This window comes from Canis lupus, chromosome 22 (genome assembly GCF_048164855.1).
Source record: "Canis lupus baileyi chromosome 22, mCanLup2.hap1, whole genome shotgun sequence".
NCBI lineage: Eukaryota > Metazoa > Chordata > Mammalia > Carnivora > Canidae > Canis > Canis lupus.
In genome coordinates this window covers 551,205-572,780 of record NC_132859.1, presented here as the reverse complement: position 1 = coordinate 572,780, position 21,576 = coordinate 551,205, and the positions used below count along the sequence as shown (strand labels likewise).

Below are 21,576 nucleotides of genomic sequence, written 5' to 3'. Positions count from 1 at the left end.
TAAAGATTTCATTACCACTAACCAGCCTTACAAAAAATGTTAAGGGGACTTCTTTAAGTGGAAAGAAACGGCTGTTAACTAGAGGAAAATGATGAAAGGATAATTTCACTGGTAAAAACAAATAGTAAAGGTAGTAGATTAGTCACTAATAAAGTCAGTATGTAAGTTAAAACACAAAAGTAGTGAATTCAATTTTATCTACAAAAGTTAGTTGAGAGATTAAATATACGCAAACTAAAAATATGTAAAATAAGTAAAAATTTAGTGCTTTTACAACGTGTTCAAACTTAGGTGACCATCAACTTAATACAAGACTGCTATACACACAGGATGTTATACACAAATACCATGGTAACCACAAATCAAAAACCTTTAATAGATGCACAAAGTGTAAAGAGAAAGCAATTCAGGAAGCACACTAAAGAAAGCCAGTAAGCCGCAGGAGAGGAGAGCAAGAAAAGAAAAGGAACCCAGAGGAGTACAAAAATAACCAGAAAAAAAATTAAAATAGCAGTAAGTATATGCCTATCAATAATTACTTTAGAGCATTTGTATTAAGGCTCTGGTCAAAGACAGAGGTGACTGAATGGATTTAAAAAACACACAAACACAAGACCCATCTATATTCTACCCACAAGAGACTCGCTTCACACCTCAAGACACAGGAGACTAAAAGACACTGCATGCAAAGCGAAGTAACAAAAAAGCCAAGGCAGCAATACTTAGACAAAATAGACTAAAACAAAGACTGGCAAGAGACGAAGGTGGGTGTTACCTGTGATAAATCCATTCCACAAGCACATATAACATAAACATCTACGCTACTCATAGAGGAGCACATAGGTACACGAAGCAATTCCCACTTACATCAATGAATGTATTGTTCAGACAGAAAATCAGTAAGGATTTTGAACATCACATTAGACCAGATGGACTTAAATTTATCGAGGCTTGTTTTGCAGCCTAAAATGTGGTTTATCTTGGAGAATGTTTCATGTGCACTTGAAAAAATGTATATTCTCTGTTTGGATGGAATATTCTGTGTATACAGAACAGACAAAGCTCAGTTTTTGGAAGGAAATAAAGATTAGACAGAAATGAGATACAAACAAAGGAAATAGATCAATGAAGTCATGACCTGGTTCTTTGAAAAGATAAAATTCATAAACCTTTAGCCAGACTCATTAGTAAGGAGAGAAGACTCAAATACAATTAGAAGAGGAGGGGCCCTGGGTGGCTCAGCGGTTGAGCATCTACCTTCAGCCCACGGCGTGATCCTGGGGTCCTGGGACCAAGGCCCACATCAGGCTCCCCGCATGGAGCCTGCTTCTCCCTCTGCCTGTGTCTCTGACTATCTCTCTGTGTCTCTGCATCTCATGTATAAATAAATCTTTAAAAAAAATGAAAGAGAAGAAACAAGTGACACCACAGAAATACAAAGGTTTATAAGAATACTTTAAGTATTAAATGCCAACAAATTGGGCAATGTAAAAGAAATGCACAAATTTCTAGCAAAATATAAAACTGAATCCAAAAGAAAAGTAGAAGAGACTGATTACTAGTAACAAAATTGAATCAGTTAAAAAAAAAAATCTCCCCACAAACTAAAGTCCATGACCAGAAGGCTTCACAGGTAAATTCTACCAAACACTTAAGGAAGAATATAAATTCTTCTCAAACTTCTACAAAAAAGGTGGGGGGGGGGGGTGAGGAAAACTAGCAAGTTCATCTGCATCCAGAATTCTCCTGATGCCAAAACCAAAGACACTACAAGAAAAGAACATTATAAGCCACTATTCCTGGTGAATACAGATGTAGGAAATCCTCAACAAAACATTAGTAAACTGAATTCAACAATGCATTGAAAGGATCATTCATCCCAATCAAGGGGGATTTATTCCAGGGATGCAGGGGTGATTCAATATTTGCAAATAAATCAGGAAGGATATTTAGCAAATTCAGCATCTGCTCGTTATAAAAACTCAACAAAGTAGGCTTAGAGTGTACATATCAACATACTAAGGAGCACACAGGAAAAAAACACAGCTAGCATCATACTGAATGTTGAAAAACTGAAAAGTTTTTCTTTAAGATCAGGAACAAGACAAGAATATGCAGTCTCACTACTTTTATTCAGCATAAAGTCACATTAAGTCCCTGCAGCAATCAGACAAGAAAAAAGAAGAAAAGACATCCAACCTGGTAAGGAGGAAGTAAAACTTATGATATTCTCAGATGACATGATACTATGTAAAGACTCTTAAAAAAACTCTTAGAGAACTTATAAATGACTTCAGTAAATTTGCAGGATACAAAATTAATATACAGAAATCCGTTGCATTTGTCTACACTAATTAGCAGAAAGCAGAATTAAAATAATTCCATTGATGATTGCACTAAAAGAATAAAGTATCTAGGAATTGATTTAAACAAGGAGGTTGGGGGCGCCTCAGTGTCTCAGATGGTTAAGCTTCTGCTGTTGGCTCAAGTCATGATCTCTAGGTCCTGGGATCGAGCCCCATGTTGGGCTCCCAGTTCAGTTAGTTAGGAGTTTGCATCTGCCTCTGCCTCTCCCCCTGCTTGTGCTCTCTCAAATGAATTAAAAAAAAAAAAGGCTAAAGATGTATATCTGAAATCTACAAGACATTGATGAAAGAAGTTGAAGGCGACACAAATGTAAAGGTGTACCATCCTCATGAATATTGAAAGAATGAGCATCATTAAAATGTCCCTACTACCCAAAGCAATCTACAAATTCAGTGCAATCCCTATCAAATACCAATAGTATTTTTCACAGAAGTAGAACAAATCATCTTAAATTTTGTTTGGAACCACAACAGACCCCAAATAGCCAAAGCAGGATAAAGGGGCCACAGAGAGAATGGTGGGAGAGATGCAGACACAGCAACTGTGGGGACCCCGGCCCAAGGTGCAAAGAGCAGTGAGGAGGGACTGCCCTGGGCCATGGAAAATAGCACAACCACAGTTTCAAAGGGCAACTAGAATTTGGAGAACCTAGTCCTTGAGTGTCTTCCAAGCAACGGAACCCATGGAACATTATCTCGGGCTGGAGAGGTTGGTCAGGGTCATCCATGCAGCCCCTCCACCTTGATGGTGCAGACGGAGGTACAGTCCCGCACCGTAGGCAACTGCACCATTCCAATCCCAGCTACCCATGGGTTAAAAACCAACTAGCGTATAAAGGAAACCGCCCTGGAGGAGCTGCAGGAATGCTCTCGAGAGTCAGAGGGGCTGGCCTCCGGCCACACACCGATGTTTACGTTCCCTCCTTCCACTTTCTCCCAGGTATGGGAACCCTGGCCAGCTGCCTGCTTCAGTGAGCCCAGGGCCCCTAACCACACCAGCCCCAGCTGTCCCCCCCCCGCCCCTGGAACAGGCTCTCTTCAACAGTCTGAGCTCTAGGCATCCCACCAAAGTCGCCCCTGGAGAACACACAGCAGGACACCCCAGGACGGCACTCACTACATCTCCAGCCATATCACCAAGGTGACAGGTGTAAAACACCCTAAAACATGCCAGGCCTGCACCTGCTTTAGCTCTAGATGACTTACCAGGGCATCCCTTGCATGGGACAACCTCTGTAAAAAGCCCTGAGGCTACTCCAGCCCATGCCCACTTCAGCTCCAGCCATCCCACGAGGACCAAGTGCCTCATGGCCCCTAGCCCATGCCAGCCATAGTTCTAGCTGGCCAGCCAGTTACCAGGTACCTGGTACCAGGTACCAGTTACAAGTTTAGGAGAAGTAGCTGTTCTATTTCACAGAAGGAAACACAGAAAGTCAAGCAAAATGGGAAGACAGAGGAATATATTCCAAATGAAAGAACAAAAAGTCAGAAAAAGAACAAAATGAAATGGAGATAATCATTCTATCTGATAAAGAGTTCATAAAGATAAAGAGTTCATCATAAAGATGCTTACCAGACTGGAGAAGAGTAGATCAACCTAGATCTTCAACAAATAGAAAATATAAAAATAGAACCAATCATAGTTAAAGAATTCAATAAATGAAATGAAAAATACACTAGAGAGAATCAATATTAGCTTGGCAGATGCAGAATGGGCTGTAATCTGGAAGCCACAGGAATGGAAAGCAACCAAGCAAAACAGCAAAAAGAAAAAAAATGTAAATAAAATCAGGATGGTTAAGGGATCTCTAGGATAACAAGTATACCAACAATAGCATTATAGGGATTCCAGAAAAAGAGAGAAAAAGGAGAAAACTTATTTGAAGAAATAACAGGTGAAGACTTTACTAATCTGGGAAAGGAAATGGACAGACCCAAACAGGATGAACCCAAGGAGGTACACCAAAACAAATGATTAAAATGTCTAAGATTAAAGATAGATAAAAGCAGCAGGAGAAAAGGAACTAGTTATGTGCAAAGGGAAAAATGTGCAGGCCAGAAGGGAGTCAGGATATAGTCAAAGTTCTGGGGGAAAAAAATACCTACAACCAAGAATACCCTATCTGGCAATATCATCATTCAGAATTAAAGGAGAAATAAATAGTTTTCCAAGCAAAAGCTAAAGGAGTTTACCACCACTAAACTGGCCTTACAAGGAAAAGAAATGTTAAAGAGACTTACTTAAGTGGAAAAGAAAAAGTCATAAGTGTAAAAGAAAGAGAGAGAGAGAAGGAGGAAGAAAGAAGGAAAAAAGGAAGGAGAAAGAAATATAGAAAGAAAGAAAACGGAAAGAAAAAGATCCTACATAGTAGAAAAACAAGAAAGGAAATGTTTCATGATCAAAAGCAAACTTACAATAAAGTTAGTAGACCAATCACTTGTAACACTAGTATGAAGGTTAAAAGACAAAAGTAGTAAAATCAGTTACATCAAAAAATTAGTTAAGGGACTCCTAAAATAAAAATATGTAAATTATGGTGACATATACACAAAATGGGGATGGTACATTCAGAATGTGTCAGAACCGAAGTGACTATCAACTAAATACAGACTGCTGTATATTCAGAATATGTATGAACTATATGGTACCGCATGTGAAAAACCCGTGCTAGATAACAAAAAAGGAATCCAAGCATAACAGTAATGAAAATATGAAAAGGAAGTAAAAAAGAGGAAGGAACAGAGAATGTAAAACAAACAGTAAGCAATTAACAAAACTGCAGTAAGTACATACTAATCAATAATAGGTTTAAATGTAAATGGTCTAATTGCTCCAACCAAAAGACACAGGATGAGTAAATGGATAAGACAAAAACGAAAGATCCATCTGTATTTTGCCTACAAGAGACTCCATTTAGCCCTAAAGACACATATAGACTGAAAGTGAAGGGATGGAAAAAAAGATACTCCATGCCAGTGGACACAACAAAAAAGTCAGGGTAGCAATCTTTTGTCAGACAAAGCAGACTTGGAAACAAAGACTGTATAGCAAGAGACAAGGACATGATATAATGACAAAGGGATCAATCCTACCAGAGGAGATGACAATTATAAATAACTATGCAACCAATACAGGAACAGCTAAATACACTAAACTAATACAGACATACAGGGAGAGGCTGACAAATATTAAGATATAAAGGTAGAAATACAGTAATAGCTGGCCTGAGGCACAAAAGAGAATCAGCGGTTTGAAAAGTCTCTGGGGCATACATGAAAACCATTAATTTACTAATCCGGGAACATGCCCTGGAGGAATAGAAGTCTTCAGGAGATTTCTCCAGGACCAAAAGTGCTGGGAGGGTGGGGGCAGCACTCTTCTCTTCCTCTCCCGCAGCCTAGACAGTTGGACGCTGTGGCAGCCTGTGCTAACACCCTCCATCTATCTCACTTCAGACCCGAAGACACATAGAGACTGAATGTGAAGGGATGGAAAAGCATTTCCAATTCAAATAGAAACAAAAAATGAAAATAACAGTAGTATTTAGAGAAAATAGACTTTGAAACAAAGACTGTAAGAGATTTAAAAAAAAAAGGGCACCACGAAACAATAGAGACTGATCCCACAAGAGTAGATAAAAATTGCAAATATCTAAGCAGCAAATATTAACATACATAAAGGGAGAAATAGACAACGGTAAGATAACAGTAGGGAACTTTAACAGCTCACTTACATCAAAGAATAGTTCATAAAGACAAAATCAATAAGGAAACTGGCTTCAAACAACCCAATAGACGAGATGGATCGAACAGGTATGTCCAGGACATTCCATCCAAAAAGAGCGGAAAACACATTCTTTTCACGTGAATCCAACATTCTCCAGGTGAGAACACATGTTAGGCCACAAAACAAGTGTCAATAGATTTAAGATTGAAAACCTATCAATTCTCTTTTCTAACCATGATGGTATAAAATTAGAAATGAATTATAAGAAAACAGGCTGGAGAAAACCCACAAATACAAGGAAGCTAAACAACATGCTACTAAAAAAAAAAAAAAAAGCAATGAGTTCAAATAAATAAATCAAAAGGAAATAAAAAAAATATACAGAGATAAATGAAAATGAAAACACAACAGTCCAAAATCTTTGGGACCCAGCAAAAGCAATTCGAAGAGAGAAGTTCATAGTGATACAGGCCCACCTCAAGAAATGAGAAAAGTCTTGGGACTTCTAGAAAAGATGGCAGAGTAGAAGCATCCTCAGCTCACCTTGTCCCCTGGATGCAACTAGATAACACCCACATCAGTGTAAATAACCCAAAAAATGACTCCGAGACTGGCAGAAGAGACCCTCCACAACCAAATGTAGAGAACAGGCTATACTGGCAAGGGAAGAAAAGGTGGAGATGCGGCGGGAGGTCAAATAGACCCATGGGACGGTCCACAGGGAAGTACGCAATGGGCACGGAGGGGACAGAGGAACAGCTCCTGAAGCCAGTGCCCAGGCATGGGGATCCTCACGAGGAAGACAGATCTCCATAACATTTGGCTCTGAAAATAAGAGGGGCCTAAAAATCCTGGGGCCTAACACCCAGAATTTTAAAAATCAGCAGGCTTGGTTCTGGGAGAAGCAGGAAGGAACAGCCCCACTGAGATAAAGCATGGAAGCAATAGTTTGGAAAATGCCTGGGGTATTTGGGAAGGAGATGTATTTGCCAATCTCAGAATGTGACTGCACGGGCAGGGACCACCAAGAGACTTCTCCAGCTGGCAGACCCTGAACCCTCCCATCCCCGCCCAGAAACAGACACCGGTGGGACCAGCACAGGGCAGACATTCTCCATGTAGTTTGCCAGCAGCACAACCCACCACCACAGGCTTCTGTGGATCTGCCCCTTCCAGCCAGGCTGGGCTTGGCAGGAGGTTTTACAGGTAGCTCCTCCCATGGGACCACATGGACCTTTTTGGCACTGCTTACCCTACAGCCATGTTTCCTGCAGACCTACCCATCTGATGCACCTTCGGTCAGAGGCCATCCAAAGTGGTGCCTCAAGTCTGGCAACGTGCAAGCAGCCCTTACAGGGGCCAGCCCCACTCCCCAGGTGACACCTGCCCTGGGGAGAGGAGAAAATAACCACACAGCAGTCTGACTGAACCCCAGCAGTGGGCTGGGTCTGGCTGCAGTCATCCAGTCTGGCTGCAGGCTCTGCCTACCAATGAAAGCTTCTCAAGGGACAACGGGGAAAGTGCCCTGCAGTTTGGTGCTATTGCATCTCAGGCAAATGCCGAGTCAGACTCAACTCAAGCCGGCTAACAACACAGGGATGAAACCTTGCCCACGTAGGCAAAGAGAGCCATTGCAAGAGATGTAGCTGACTTTCCTAACACAGAAACAGATGCAGAGAGTTAGACAAAATGAGGATACAGGAATATGTCCCAAGTGAAAGAATACAACAAAACCACAGCAAGAGAGCTAAATGAAATGGAGATAAGTAATATGCCTCACAGAGAATTTGAAGTAATGGTCATAAAGATATCTCACTGGACTTGAGAAAAGAGTGGAGGATTTCAGCAAGACCCTCAACAAAGAGACAGGAAAAAGAAAGAACCAATCAGAAATGAAGAACTCATAACTGAGGGATCCCTGGGTGGCGCAGCGGTTTGGCGCCTGCCTTTGGCCCAGGGCGCGATCCTGGGGACCCGGGATCGAATCCCATGTCGGGCTCCCGGTGCATGGAGCCTGCTTCTCCCTCTGCCTATGTCTCTGCCTCTCTCTCTCTCTGTGACTATCATAAATAAATAAAAATTAAAAAAAAAAGAACTCATAACTGAAACTTAAAATATGCTAGATAGAAAAAAAAAACCAAACAGTAAACAAGAGGAAGCAGAAAAATTGATTAGCCCTGGAGGAGAGAGTAATGGAAAGCAATCAAGCCTAACAGAAGAAAAGAAAATATAATAATAAAAAATGAAAATAGACTTAGGGAATTCAGCAACACCATCAAGCATAATAACATCTGCTTTATAGGAGATCTAAGAAGAAAAAGAGAAAAGGGGGTAGAAAATTTATGTCAAGAAATAATATTGAAAACTTCCCTAATCTGGGGAAGGAAAATGAAATCCAGATCTAGGAGGCACACAGAGCCTCCAACACTAACAACCCAATGAGGTCGACAGCAAGACACATAGTAATTAAAATGGCAATAAGTAGTAATAAGAATTTTAAAAGCAGCAGTAAAAAGAAAACAGTTACATACAAGCTTAAAGCTATCAGCTGAGTTTTCAGCAGAAACTATGCAGGTCAGAAGAGAGGGGCGTGATATATTTCAAATGCTGAAAGAAAGAAATCTGCAACCCAAAGTAAAAGTACTCTTTCCAGGGGCGCCTGGGAGGCACAGTCAGTTGGGCGTCTGACTCTTGGTTTTGGCTCAGGTTGTTATCTCAGAGTCGTGAGATGAAGACACACCTTGGGCTCCATGCTCAGCAAGGAGTCTGCTTGGGATTCTCTCTCTCTCACCCTCCGCCTCTCCTCACTGTGCTCGCTCACTCTTTCTAAAATTAATAAATCTTTAAAAACATATATACTTTACCCTACAAGGCTTTGATTCAGAAATGGAGAGAAAGAGTTTCCCAGACAAAAGTAAAAAAAAAAAAAAAAAAAAAAAAAAAGTCCATCACCATTAAATCAGCCCTATTGGAAATGTTAATGGGGGACTTTGTGTGGAAAAGAAAGACCACAAGTAGAGGAGTAAGAAAAGTAGGAAGCACAAAAGTGGTAAAATTGAGTATATCTATAAAAATCAGTCAAGGACTCACCAAATAAAAGGATGTAAAATGTTATACCATATACCTAAAACATGGGAAGACAAGTAAAGAATGGGTTCAAACTTAAGTGACCATTGACTTATTATAGTCTGCTATATGCATAGGATGTTATATATAAACCTAATGGTAACTGGAAATTAAAATCCAGTAACAGATATGCAAAATAATAAAGACAAAGGAATCCAAGTATATCACCAAAGAAAGATGAGAAAAGAGAACAAGAGAAAAATAGGAACAGAGACAAAATACAAAAACAACCATAGAACAAGTAACAAAATGGCAATAAGTACATACCTCAATCATACTATGAATGTAAATGGAGTAAATATTCCCATCAAAAGACACAGGGTAGGGACCCCTGGGTGGCGCAGCGGTTTGGTGCCTGCCTTTGGCCCAGGGCGCGATCCTGGAGACCCGGGATCGAATCCCACGTCAGGCTCCCGGTGCATGGAGCCTGCTTCTCCCTCTGCCTGTGTCTCTGCCTCTCTCTCTCTTTCTCTCTCTCTCTCTCTCTCTCTCTCTGTGACTATCATAAATAAATAAAATTTAAAATAAAATAAAAAATAATAAAAAATAAATTAAAAAAAAAAAGACACAGGGTGATGCAATGAATAAAAAAAGCAAGATCCATCTCTGTACTGCCTACAAGGGACTTGTTTCAGTCCTAGACACGTGCAGACTGAAAGTGAAGATAAAAAAATATTTATCATGCAAGGGGAGGGGAAAAGAAAACAGGATAGTAATACTCATATCAGACAAAATAGATTTGAAAGCAAAGATTGTAACAAGGAACAAAGAAGGACAGTATCAAGGGAATAATCCAACAGGAAGTTTTAAAAAATGTAAATACTTATGTACCAAACATGGGAGCACCAAAATACATAAACCAACTAGTAACAAACACAGAGGAAGTAACTAATAGTAAGTAATACAATAATAGTAGGGTACTTTGACACTCAAATAAACGGACAGATCATCCAAACAGATAATCAACCAGGAAACAGTGGCTTTGAATGATTCATTGGACCAGATAGATCTAACACATACAGAATATTTCACCCAAAAACAACAGAATACACATTCTTTTCATGTACACATGGAACATTCTCCAGAATAGATTACATATTAGGTCATGAAACAAGTCTCAATATATTAAAAAAGATCAGAGTCATACCATACATCTTTTCTGACCATAATACTATGAAACTAGCAATTAACCACAAGAAAAACCTGGAAAGAGCACAAATACATGGAGGTTAAATAACATGCTACTAAACAATGAATGTGTCAACCAAGAAATCAAAGGGGAAATAAAATACATGGAGACAAATAAATATGAAAACACAATAGTCCAATATCTTTGCGATGTAGGAAAAGCAGTTCTAAGAGGGAACTTTATAGCTATACAGGTCTACCTCAAGAAACAATCAAAATCTCAAATAAATAACCTTACATCCAAAGGAGCAAGAAAAATAACAAAACCCAAAACCAGTAGAAGGAAGGACATTTTAAAGATTAGAGCTGAAATAAAATAGAAACTGAAAAAAGCAATAGAACAGATCAATAAAACCAGGACGAGGGGCAGCCCCCGTGGCACAGCGATTTAGCGCCGCCTGCAGCCCAGGGCGTGATCCTGGAGACCTTGGATCGAGTCCCATGTCAGGCTCTCTGCATGGAGCCTGCTTCTCCCTCTGCCTGTGTCTCTGCCTCTCTCTCTCTGCATCTCTATGAATAAATAAATAAAGTCTTTAAAAAAAAAAACAGGACGAGTTCTTTGAAAAGATCAACAAAATTGATAAATCTTTAGGCACTCATTAAAAAAAGAGAGGGGATGCCTGGGTGGTTGGTTCAGTGGTTGAATGTCTGCCTTTGGCTCAGAGCGTGCCCCTGGGGTCCTGGCATCAAGTCCCACATCAGGCTCCCCATAGGGAGCCTGCTTCTCACTCCACCTGTGTCTCTCTCATGAATCAATAAATAAAATCTTTAATAGAGAAAGAGAACTCAAAATGAGAATGGAAAGAGGAGGAATAACAATTGACATCACAGAAATACGAAGGATTATTAGATAATATTATTAAAAATCCTTTGCCAACGAATTAGATAATGTAAAAGAAACAGATAAATTCCTGGAAGCATATAACATCCCAAAACTGAATCAGGAAGAAATAGAAAATTTGAAAAGACCGGCAATCAGCAATGAAATTGAATCAGTAATCAAAAAACCCAACAAACAGAAGTTCGGGACCAGAAGGCTTCACAGGTGAATTCTACCATTCAGAAGAGTTTATACCTATTATTATCCAAGTATTCCAAAAAACAGAAGAGGAAAGAAAGCTAACGAATTCATTTTGTGATCATTACCCTGATGTCAAAACCAGATAAAGACACCACAAAGAAAGAGAACTACAATAATACATTTAAAAAAGCATTAATCAGAATCAAGTGGGATATATTCCTGGGATGCAAGGGTGGTTCAATATTTGCAAATCAAACTGATTCATCACATCAACAAGACAAAGGATAAAAACCATATGATCATTTTAATAGGCCCAGAAAAAGCATTTGACAAAATACAACATCCATTCATGATAAAAAAAAAAAAACCTCAACAAAGTAGGTTTACAAGGAATATACCACATAATAAAGGCCATAAATGAAAAACTCACAGTTGGCATCATATGTAATGGTGAAAACCTGAGAGCTTTCCCCCTAAAGTCTGGAACCAGACAGATGTCCACTCTCACCCCTTTATTCAACACAGTCCTGGAGCCCTAGCTGCAGCAATCAGACAAGAAATAAAGGGCATCCAAATTATAGGGAAGAAGTACAACTTTCACTATTTGCAGATGACATGATACTATATGTAGAAAATTCTAAAGACTCCACCAAAAAACTACTGAACTGATTAATGAATTCAGTAAGGTCACAGGATACAAAAATCAATGTACAGAAATCTGCATTTTTTTTTGAAATCTGCATTTTTAAAAAGGATTTTCTTTATTCACGAGAGACAGAGAGAGAGAGGCAGAGACACAGGCAGAGGGAGAAGCAGGCTCCCTGCCGGGCGCCTGATGCAGGACTTGATCCCAGGACTCCAGGATCACGCCCTGAGCCGATGGCAGACGCTCAACCGCTGAGCCACCCAGGCATCCCAAATCTGCTGCATTTCTATACAAATAATGAAGTAGCAGAAATGAAGAAACAATCCCATTTATAATTGCACCAAAAAGTATAAAATACCTAAGAATAAACTTAATCAAGGAAGTAAGAGTCCTATTTGCTGAAAACTATAAAGAATTAATGGATGAAATTGAGGACGACAGATACAAAAGTAAAAATATTCCATGCTCACGGATTGGAAGAAACAATACTGTTAAAAGGCCTATCCCACCCAAAGTGATCTACATACTTAATGTAGTCCTTATAAAAGTGTTAACAGCATTTTTCACAGAACTAGAACAGACAACCCTAAACTTTGTATGGAAAAAAAGACCCTGGATGGCTAAAGCTATCTAGAAAATAACATAACTGAAGCTATCACACTCCCAGACTTCAAGATACACTACAAAGCTGTAATAATCAGAACAGTATGGCGCCGGCCCAGAAACAGACACATAGGTCATTGGAACAGATTAGACAGCCCAGGAATAAACCCACAATTATATGGTCAATTAACTTTTTACAAAGGCGGCAAAAATAGACAATTGGTAAAAGGGCGTTTCTTCAACAAATGCTATTGGGAAAACTGGGACTCTTGGTTTCAGCTTAGGTCATGATCCTAGGGTCATGAGATCAAGCCCCACATCAGGCTCTGGGCTCAGCCTGAAGTCTGCTTGTCTCTCTCTCTCCCCTCACACACTCTCTCTCAAATAAATAAATAAAATATTTGTTTTAAAAAAAGTACACTTATCATGATGAGCACCAAGTAATATAGAGAATTGCTGAATCACTACATTTGACACCTGAAACTCATAACACTGTTAACTATACTGAAATTATGATTTAGGGATCCCTGGGTGGTGCAGCGGTTTGGCTCCTGCCTTTGGCCCAGGGCACAATCCTGGAGACCCGGGATCGAATCCCACGTCGGGCTCCCGGTGCATGGAGCCTGCTTCTCCCTCTGCCTGTGTCTCTGCCTCTCTCTCTCTCTCTCTGTGACTATCATAAATAAAAAAAATAAAAAATCATTAAAAAAAAAGAAATTATGATTTAAAAAATACAAAGAGCTTTCAGAGTAAGCTAACTACAAAGAAAGAATACTTGTGTGAACAAACATCTGAGATCAATTCAGTTAGTATCTCTTCAATACCTTTTCCTAAAAGAAATGATTTGTTGTGGGGGTTAACAGGTTTGTTTAATGTTATTAAATGACATAAAGGAACTAACAAAATGATTGTACAAGGGAATGTCATACATTCTTTAAAAAGTTTTGTTAAGGGATCCCTGGGTGGCGCGGCGGTTTAGCGCCTGCCTTTGGCCCAGGGTGCGATCCTGGAGACCCAGGATCGAATCCCACGTCGGGCTCCCGGTGCATGGAGCCTGCTTCTCCCTCTGCCTGTGTCTCTGCCTCTCTCTCTCACTGTGTGCCTATCATAAATAAATAATAAAAAAAAATTAAAAAAAAAATTTAAAAAAATTAAAAAAAATAAAAGTTTTGTTAAGTTTTGTGAGTCAATTTACTACTGGCAATAAAATACAGACATCAAAACCAGCAATGAAAAAAAAGGAAATTCATATGGAAATTAATTTTAAAAAACAATGATAAAAAATAAGAAAAATCACAAACAACAAACTTACCCCTACAGCAGCTAGAAAAAGAACAAACAAAGCCAAAGCTAATAGAAGAAAGAAATAATAAAAATTAGAGCAGAAAGAAATTAAATATAGACTGAAGAAACAATAAAAAAGATTAGTGAAACCAAGGGCTGGTTCTTTGAAAAGATAAACAAAACTTATAACTCTTTAGATAGAGCCATCAATTTAAAAAAAGAGGACTCAAAATCAGAAATGAAGCAGAAAAACTACTGACACCACAAAAATACAAAGGATTAGAAGAAAATATTAAGAAAAAGTATGTGCCAAATATTAGACACAGAAAAATGTGTCTAATAGATACATGGATTAGAAAAAATGGATAAATGGATAGATTTAGAAAAAATGGATAAATTTTTAGAAACATACAATCCTACAAAATTGAACCAGGAAGAAATAAAAAATTTGAATAGATCAATTACTAGTAAGAAAATTGAATCTGTAGTAATAAAAACTCCCAACAAAAGTCAGAATCAGGCCAGCATTACCCTGATACCCAAACCAGATAAAGACACTACAAAAAAAAGAAGAAAGAAAAGAAAACCACATGTCAATATTTCTAGTGGTATTTCTAGTGAATATACATGCAAAAATACTTAACAAAATTTAGCAAACTGATACCAACTATACATTAAAAAGATCATTCAACACAAGTGGGATTTATTCAAAGAATGTAATAGTGGTTCAACATTTGCAAATCAATCATTATACATCATCTCAACAAGGGAAAGGATAAAAACCACATGATCATCTCTGTAGATTGTAGAAAAAGCATCTGACGAAATATATCTATTCACGATAAAAACTCTCAATAAAGTGGGTTTATAGGAAACACGCCTCAGAAAAGCCCACAGCTACCATCACACTCAATGGTGAAAAACTGAAAGATTTTCTGTAAGATCAAGAGAAAGACAAGGATGTCCACTCTCACCACTTCTATTTAACATAGTCCTGGGAGCCCTACTTGCAGCACTCTCACTCTTCACAGATAACATGATACTTTATGTGGAAAACCAAGAGACTCTACCCAAAAATTGCTAGAACTCATACAGGAATTCAGCAATGTGGAAGGATATAAAATCAATGCCCAGAAATCTGTTGCATTTCTATACACTAACAATGAGACTGAAGAAAGAGAAATCAGGAATCGATCCCATTTACAATTGCACCAAAATCCATACGATACCTAGGAATAAACCTAATCAAAGAGGTATAAGATCTGTCCTCTGAAAACTGCAGAACACTTCTGAAAGAAATTGAGGAAGACACAAAGAAATGGAAAAACATTCCATGCTCATGGATTGGAAGAACAAATATTGTTAAAATGTCTATGCTTCCTAGAGAAATCTACACATTCAGTGCAATCCCTATCAAAATACTACCGACATTTTTCATGGAGCTGGAACAAACAGTCCTAAAATTTGTGTGGAACCAGAAAAGACCCAGAATAACCAAAGTAAGGTGGGAAAAGAAAACCGAAGCTGGAGGCATTGTAATTCCATATTTCAAGCTGTACTAAAAGCTGTGATCATCAAAACAGTGTGGTACTGGCACAAAAACAAACACAAAGATCAATGGAACCGAATAGAGAACCCAGAAATGGGCCCCCAACTCTGTGGTCAACTAATATTCGACAAAGCAGGAAAGACTATTCACTGGAAAAAGGAGAGTCTCTTTAATAAACGGTGTTGGGAAAATTGGACAGTCACGTGCAGGATGAAAGAATGGACCATCCTCTGACACCACACACAAAGATAAACTCAAAATGGATGAAGATCTAACTGTGAGACAGGAATCCATCAAAATCCTAGAGGAGAACACAGGCAGCAACGTCTGTGACTTTGGCCACAGCAAATCAGACAAGAATAAGATCATCCAAATTGGTAAGGAAAAGGCGAAACTTTCATTATTTCCAGATGACATATACTATATATAGAAAACCCTAAAGACTCCACCAAAAAATGATTAGAATAAATGAGTTCAGAAAACCTCCAGAATACAAAACTAATATATGGAAATCTGTTGCATTTCTCTACACTTAAAATGAAGTAGCAGAAAGAGAAATCAAGAAAACAATTTCACTGACACTTGTACCAAGAAGAATAAAAAACCTAGGAATATATTTAACCAAGGAGGTGAAAGACCTAGACGCTGACACTGACAAGACACTGCTGAAAGGCAGTGAAGACAACCCAAACAAATGGAAAGACGTCCCATGCTTATGACCTGGAAGAGCATCGTTAAAATGTTCTTTTTGCCCAAAGCAACCCACAGATTTAATGTAATCTCTATAAAAATACCAATAGCGTTACTCACAGGACTAGAATAAATCATCCTAAGCTTGTGTGGAACCGCAAGAGACCTCAAAGAACCAAAGCAATCTTGACAAAGAAAAACAAAACTGGAAATACCACCATTCCAGATGAAGCCACACCGCAAAGCCACAGTCATCAAAGTGGGATGGTTCCGGCCCAGGAAGAGACATACGGATCAATGGAACAGAATCGAGAGCCCAGGAATAATCCCACGCCTACCCACACGGTCAACTGATCCATGACAGAGGAGTCAAGAACGTATAATGCAGAAGAGGCAGTTTCTTCCACAAAGGGTGTTGGGAAAACTGGACAGATGCACACAAGAGAGCAACCGGACCACTTTCTTACACCACACACGGAGACTTAACAGATCCAAGACCCGAAACCGTAAAACTCCTAAAAAAACCGCACAGGCAGCATATTTTGGACACTGCTTTTAGCAGCATAGTTGTGGATATGTCTCCTGAGGCGAGGGAATCAAAAGCAAAAACCAACTCCTAGGACTACACCAACAGAAAAAAGTTTAACACAGCAAAGAAAACCTCAACAAGACAAAAAACCTACTGACTAAAGGAGAATTAAGAATGTTCTCTCAGATAAGGGGTTAATTATATCCAAAATATATAAAGGACTCATTCAACTCAACAACCCTCCTGCCCAACAAAAACCAACAATCCCATTAAAATTGGGCAGAGGACCTGAAGAGGCATTTCTTCAAAGGTAACAGACGTCAACAGACACATGAAAAGCCGCTCCCCGTCGCTCATCATCAGGGAGATGCAAATCCAAACCCCAAGGAGACAGCACCTCGCAGCTCGGAAAGACCGGGAAACCGCGTGTTGGCAAGGAAGAGGAGGAAAGGAATCCTCGCACTCTGCTCGTGGGAACGTCCACTGTGCAGCCACCGTGGGAAACAGCAAGGAGGTCCCGCAGAAACACTCGAAATAGAAACACTGCGCAGTCCCCTAGTTCCACCAACTGCTATTTATGCAGAGAACATGGAAACACCCAATGGAAAAGATAAACACAGCTCGGGTTCCCTGCGGTGAACCAACTTTGCAATTAGCCACGACGACGTAAAAGCAACGTAGGTGCCCACCACTGGTGAGGGACGCCTGGGAAGGCGAGGCACGGCGGGAGTGGAAGAGACTCTGCTATGAACCAAGGAGATCCCGCCCATTGCCGCCACGTGGATGGACCGAGGTGCGCTGAGTAATGAAGTCCGTCAGCAGAGAAAAGACATGATTTCACTTACATGTGGAATATAAAACTCCAACCAGCCAGAGTCACGAATCCAGAGAACCGACGTTCCCAGCGCGGGGAAGGGAGGAAATGGGGGAATCAGGCAAAGGGAGTTAAGAGGTGCGAACCCGCGGCCAGAAACCCATCGATCAATCAATCGTGGCGATGGAAAGCGCAGCCCGTGGGATACAGCCAGTCACACGGGAGTGACGCGCGCAGTGACCGATGGCCACAGCGTGCAGGGGAGCGCTGGCTAGTGTGCCCACGTGGACACTCGCCACAGTGAGCACCTGAAACTAACGGGACGCTGACTGTCAACTACACTTAAAGAATGAAAATTCGTTGTGAAAAGTGTGTACTGGGCGACGGGCAAATCTGTGCCCTCCGAACACACTCAGTACCGGCGGATCGGCAGTGAGCCCGCTGCTGCCACCCGGTCCAGTCCCCCCGCCTTGCCTAGGTCGTTGCAGGCGTCGCTGGTCTCCCCGCCTCCGCTGCTGTCTCCCCAGGGCTGTTCGCAGCGCAGCAGCCAGAACGATGGGCCTAAGTCAGGTGCTGATGCTCCCGTGCGAAAACCCTCTAAAGAGTAAAAGGGAGGGCTCTTCCCCGGCCGGGGAGGCCTTGGGGACCTGGGCTCCCTGTGATCGCACCTTCTGGCACCCTCGCGGACCCTGGGGCAGTCGCAGAAGCCCCTCTGCCATGCCCCGGCCCGCCAACCACTTGCTGCCCTCAAGTCCCCGGGCCCTCGCACTCTCTGCTCACGGAGGCCCGGCTCTCTCACTTCCCGTGGCCTCTGCTCCACGGCCACCCCGCTCAAAGCCAAGGGGCCTTACTCGAGACAAGGGGAGTCGTGAGCCCACCGATCCCTTGCATCCCCTTCTCCCCGGTGGTTTCCAGAGCGCTTCCTACCACCACCATCCGCTCCATATTAACTGTTTATCCGCCCACCGTCTTGATCTTCTCTCAGCAGAATTAACTCGGGGGCTCGGGGCGGGGGGGGGGGGGCAGAGACGCCCTGTTTTCTGTTCACTGCTTCATCCACCGCCTCTAGAACTAGACCTGGGCCATTGCAGGCCTGGGGAGATTCTCTGAGTCAAAAGCAAGTAAAATTGTTGCCGGAAAACCAGAAATGCACATTAATTCAGTCTCAGGACACTGCACTGGTTGTAGCTCTTGGGACGGGGACTGGTTCTCAGGGTTTTGCTCACCCATTGGTTCACACTGCTGAGCTGCGCCATGTAGTAGTGTAACGTCTGCGTCGTCCTCTCCCACATCACGTAAGAGCTGCCGAGAAAAGCCAAATCCCAGATGGGTCTCAGGGAGGGATCGATCCATCCGTGACTGTCTGGGAGGGCGGGGGAGAAGAACCAGCACATTCTCACGTTATCATTATGGCATCTCGGGGACAGTGTCGTGGGTCTCAGTAAGGACACAGGAGCACAGGCCAGCCACTCAGTCGTCTCTGGCGCCAGATGTGTCATCTGCTCTGATCTGTGTCCACTTCACATGGAGATTTATGTGCTTCAACCTGTCCTGCTGAGCAAGGCTACCCTAACAAAATTAAGGGCTATTTGTCGTGTCATATTAATGCAAAGTCAGAGCTGCGACGATACTCAAAGTTGATCTAAAATCTTGTTAGTTGAGAAGCATTTTAAAATTAGATTGAAAAGGGACGCCTGGGTGTCTCAGTGGTGGAGCGTCTGCCTCCAGCCCAGGGCGTGACCCCGGGGTCCCAGGATCAAGTCCCGTATGGGGGTCCCCGCAGGAATCCTGTTTCTCCACCTCTCTCTGTGTCTCTCATAGAGAAATAAATAAAATCTTTTAAAAAATAGAAAGATGCTATTAAAAAAGCTTTTGGACCTTCGTGCCACACTAAGTTCAATTGTTAGAGAATGACCCTTGGGGGCGCATAGGGCTTATGGACTGAACATAACGGGATCCACCTGCACTATTGAAAATGTCCCAAATGTAGTGATCTTGTAGCAAATATTCAAAGGAAAGGTCCTGCACAACCTGTAAACTTTGTGTTTTAAGGAGAATATATCAAAGTTCATTTCTCCAGCTAATGTTAACGCGGAAAAAATCCTGAAGTGACCGTACATTTTAAGCCTCAGTCATTAGCCCACTTGTTTCGGACAGTCCTAAACATGAGCAAATTCTACTGCAACTAAGGCTCTGAACCGTCCCTCATAATCCCTAGGAACAGGACTTAGCTGAGCTGTCAGAGAACCATTAGGAGAATCGTCCAGGCTTCTGAACCTAGGAAGGCAAGGGGCCGCACTCTGCCTGCAGGTCCCTGGAACTCTAGTCTGGGCAAGGGAGAGACCACAGGGCCCTTAGAGTCGAGGCCTAGCCAGGCGGAGGGGGAGGTGGGTGGGGAGGCGGGGGAGGGCGGCGGAAGCAGGCTCAACACCCGAGCCCACGTCCCCGCCTCCGAGGACTCTTGCGGTTTTGCAAATTGGATCTGCCAGTAAGGGCTGCGCCTGGCGTGGGAGCCGGGGTGGAGGCGGGTGGGGGGCGGGGAGCTGGGCCTCACTCCTCCAAGACGGCGCCACCGCCCATTAGCTCCTGACCTAGTGGGGTCAGCTGCGTTGGGCTGCAGCTCCCCCAAGGCCCTTCCGCGTCCTGCAGGAGCAGGTGAGGGGGTGAGACGTGGCGATGGCCCCTCAACAGGGGCGCCCGACCGTACCGGGTATGCTGGTCGCCCCCAGCGGGGCTCGGAGCCGCTTGGCGCGCTTGTACAGCAGGAAATCCTCCCGCCGCCTCCTGCTCGTCTCCATGAACCGAGTGCAAGTCACGTTAACGGCCGGCCTGGGCTTCTGATGCCTGAAAACCACTCGAGCAGAGCATCTCCCCAAACGTCCGTCGGCCACCTGCAATAAAGACGGTGGCATTAACCAGGGCGGCCCAGGCCAGCATGCGCCCGCCCGCGCCGCACACAAGCCTGAGGAGCGCCCGCGTGGGGCAGGAGGGACACGTGGGTGCAGCACCCGCAGGGGCCTGGCTGTGCAAGGGGACTTCTGCACGCAGCCGGGAGGACAACAGTCCTTCACCCCCAGCGTACAGTCCTGCTGGCTGACGCCGCCACTTGACGGTGCGGGCCTGCTCGGAAGACGAGTCGTGACGTGCGCTGCAGACCACGTGGTTCCGGCCTCGAGGCGGGAGGGCGCTCACTGCACGCCGGGCGCCAAGGTGACGCGACGCTACGTCAGGCCTGCACTCGGGAGGAGGCTGCTCCCCGTGAACACGAGCCACAGCTTCTCACCCCGCCCCGCGGGCCGGGCCCTGAGCTCACGTCGGCCCGACGCCCCGGCCCTGGCTCCACGCTGACTCCGTGCCTCCCAGGAACCTTCGAGATCACGGCTGGATCTGGATCCGAGGGGAGGGCGGGGACGTCGTGGAACAGGGCCGGCTCGAGGGCGTTTGTGAGGGCGTTTGTGCGCGTTGCGGTGTAGACGCGCTGCGGGGGGGGGGGGGGCACCGCGCCTTCGCCTCCGGGCGGGGCCTCCTGCTGCTCCCGCCTGCGGGCCCATCGCCGGGTGTGGAGCTCGCGGTCGCCGGGGCCGCCGCCGGGGCAGCTCCACGCTTCCACGCCCCGCGCCCTCCACCCGACACCCCCGTACCCCGGGCGCCGGCCCTCGGGGACCCCGCGGCCGCTCACCTCGGGGCCGTAGCGCTCGGCCGTGAACTCCAGGTCCACCCGGCAGGTCCTCCGCGCGTCAACCTGCAACAGAGACGCGGCCTCAGCGGCAACACGTGGCCGCCCGCAGGCCCCAGGCGGTCCTGTCGAGGATCCTCTTCATTCCCGAGACGCACAGACGGGCGGGGGCGGGCGGAGGGAGCGGGCGCCCCGCGGGACTCGATCCCGGGACCCGGGCTCCCCCCTGGGCGCAGGCGGCCGCCCCAGAATCCGTGACCTTTTACCAGGAGAAAAGGTGGCAAAGCCTGGTCCGCCCGAGCCTCCCGCTCGCTAGCGACACACCCCTCAGGAAGGGCCCAGGAAGGGAAGCGGTCG

At 43.6% G+C, this 21,576-nt stretch overlaps 1 protein-coding gene across 1 annotated transcript in view; it reads right to left on the bottom strand.

The window, feature by feature from the left end:
• Window positions 1-21,576, bottom strand: part of RARRES1 (retinoic acid receptor responder 1) — a 37,234-nt gene that overhangs the window by 6,311 nt on the left and 9,347 nt on the right. The window contains exons 2-4 of the mRNA XM_072792117.1: window positions 21,223-21,285; window positions 20,251-20,434; window positions 18,770-18,906 (exon numbers count right to left, since the gene is read on the bottom strand). Of these exons, the coding sequence (XP_072648218.1) occupies window positions 18,770-18,906; window positions 20,251-20,434; window positions 21,223-21,285 (384 nt within the window). The remainder of the gene's footprint in view (window positions 1-18,769; window positions 18,907-20,250; window positions 20,435-21,222; window positions 21,286-21,576) is intronic.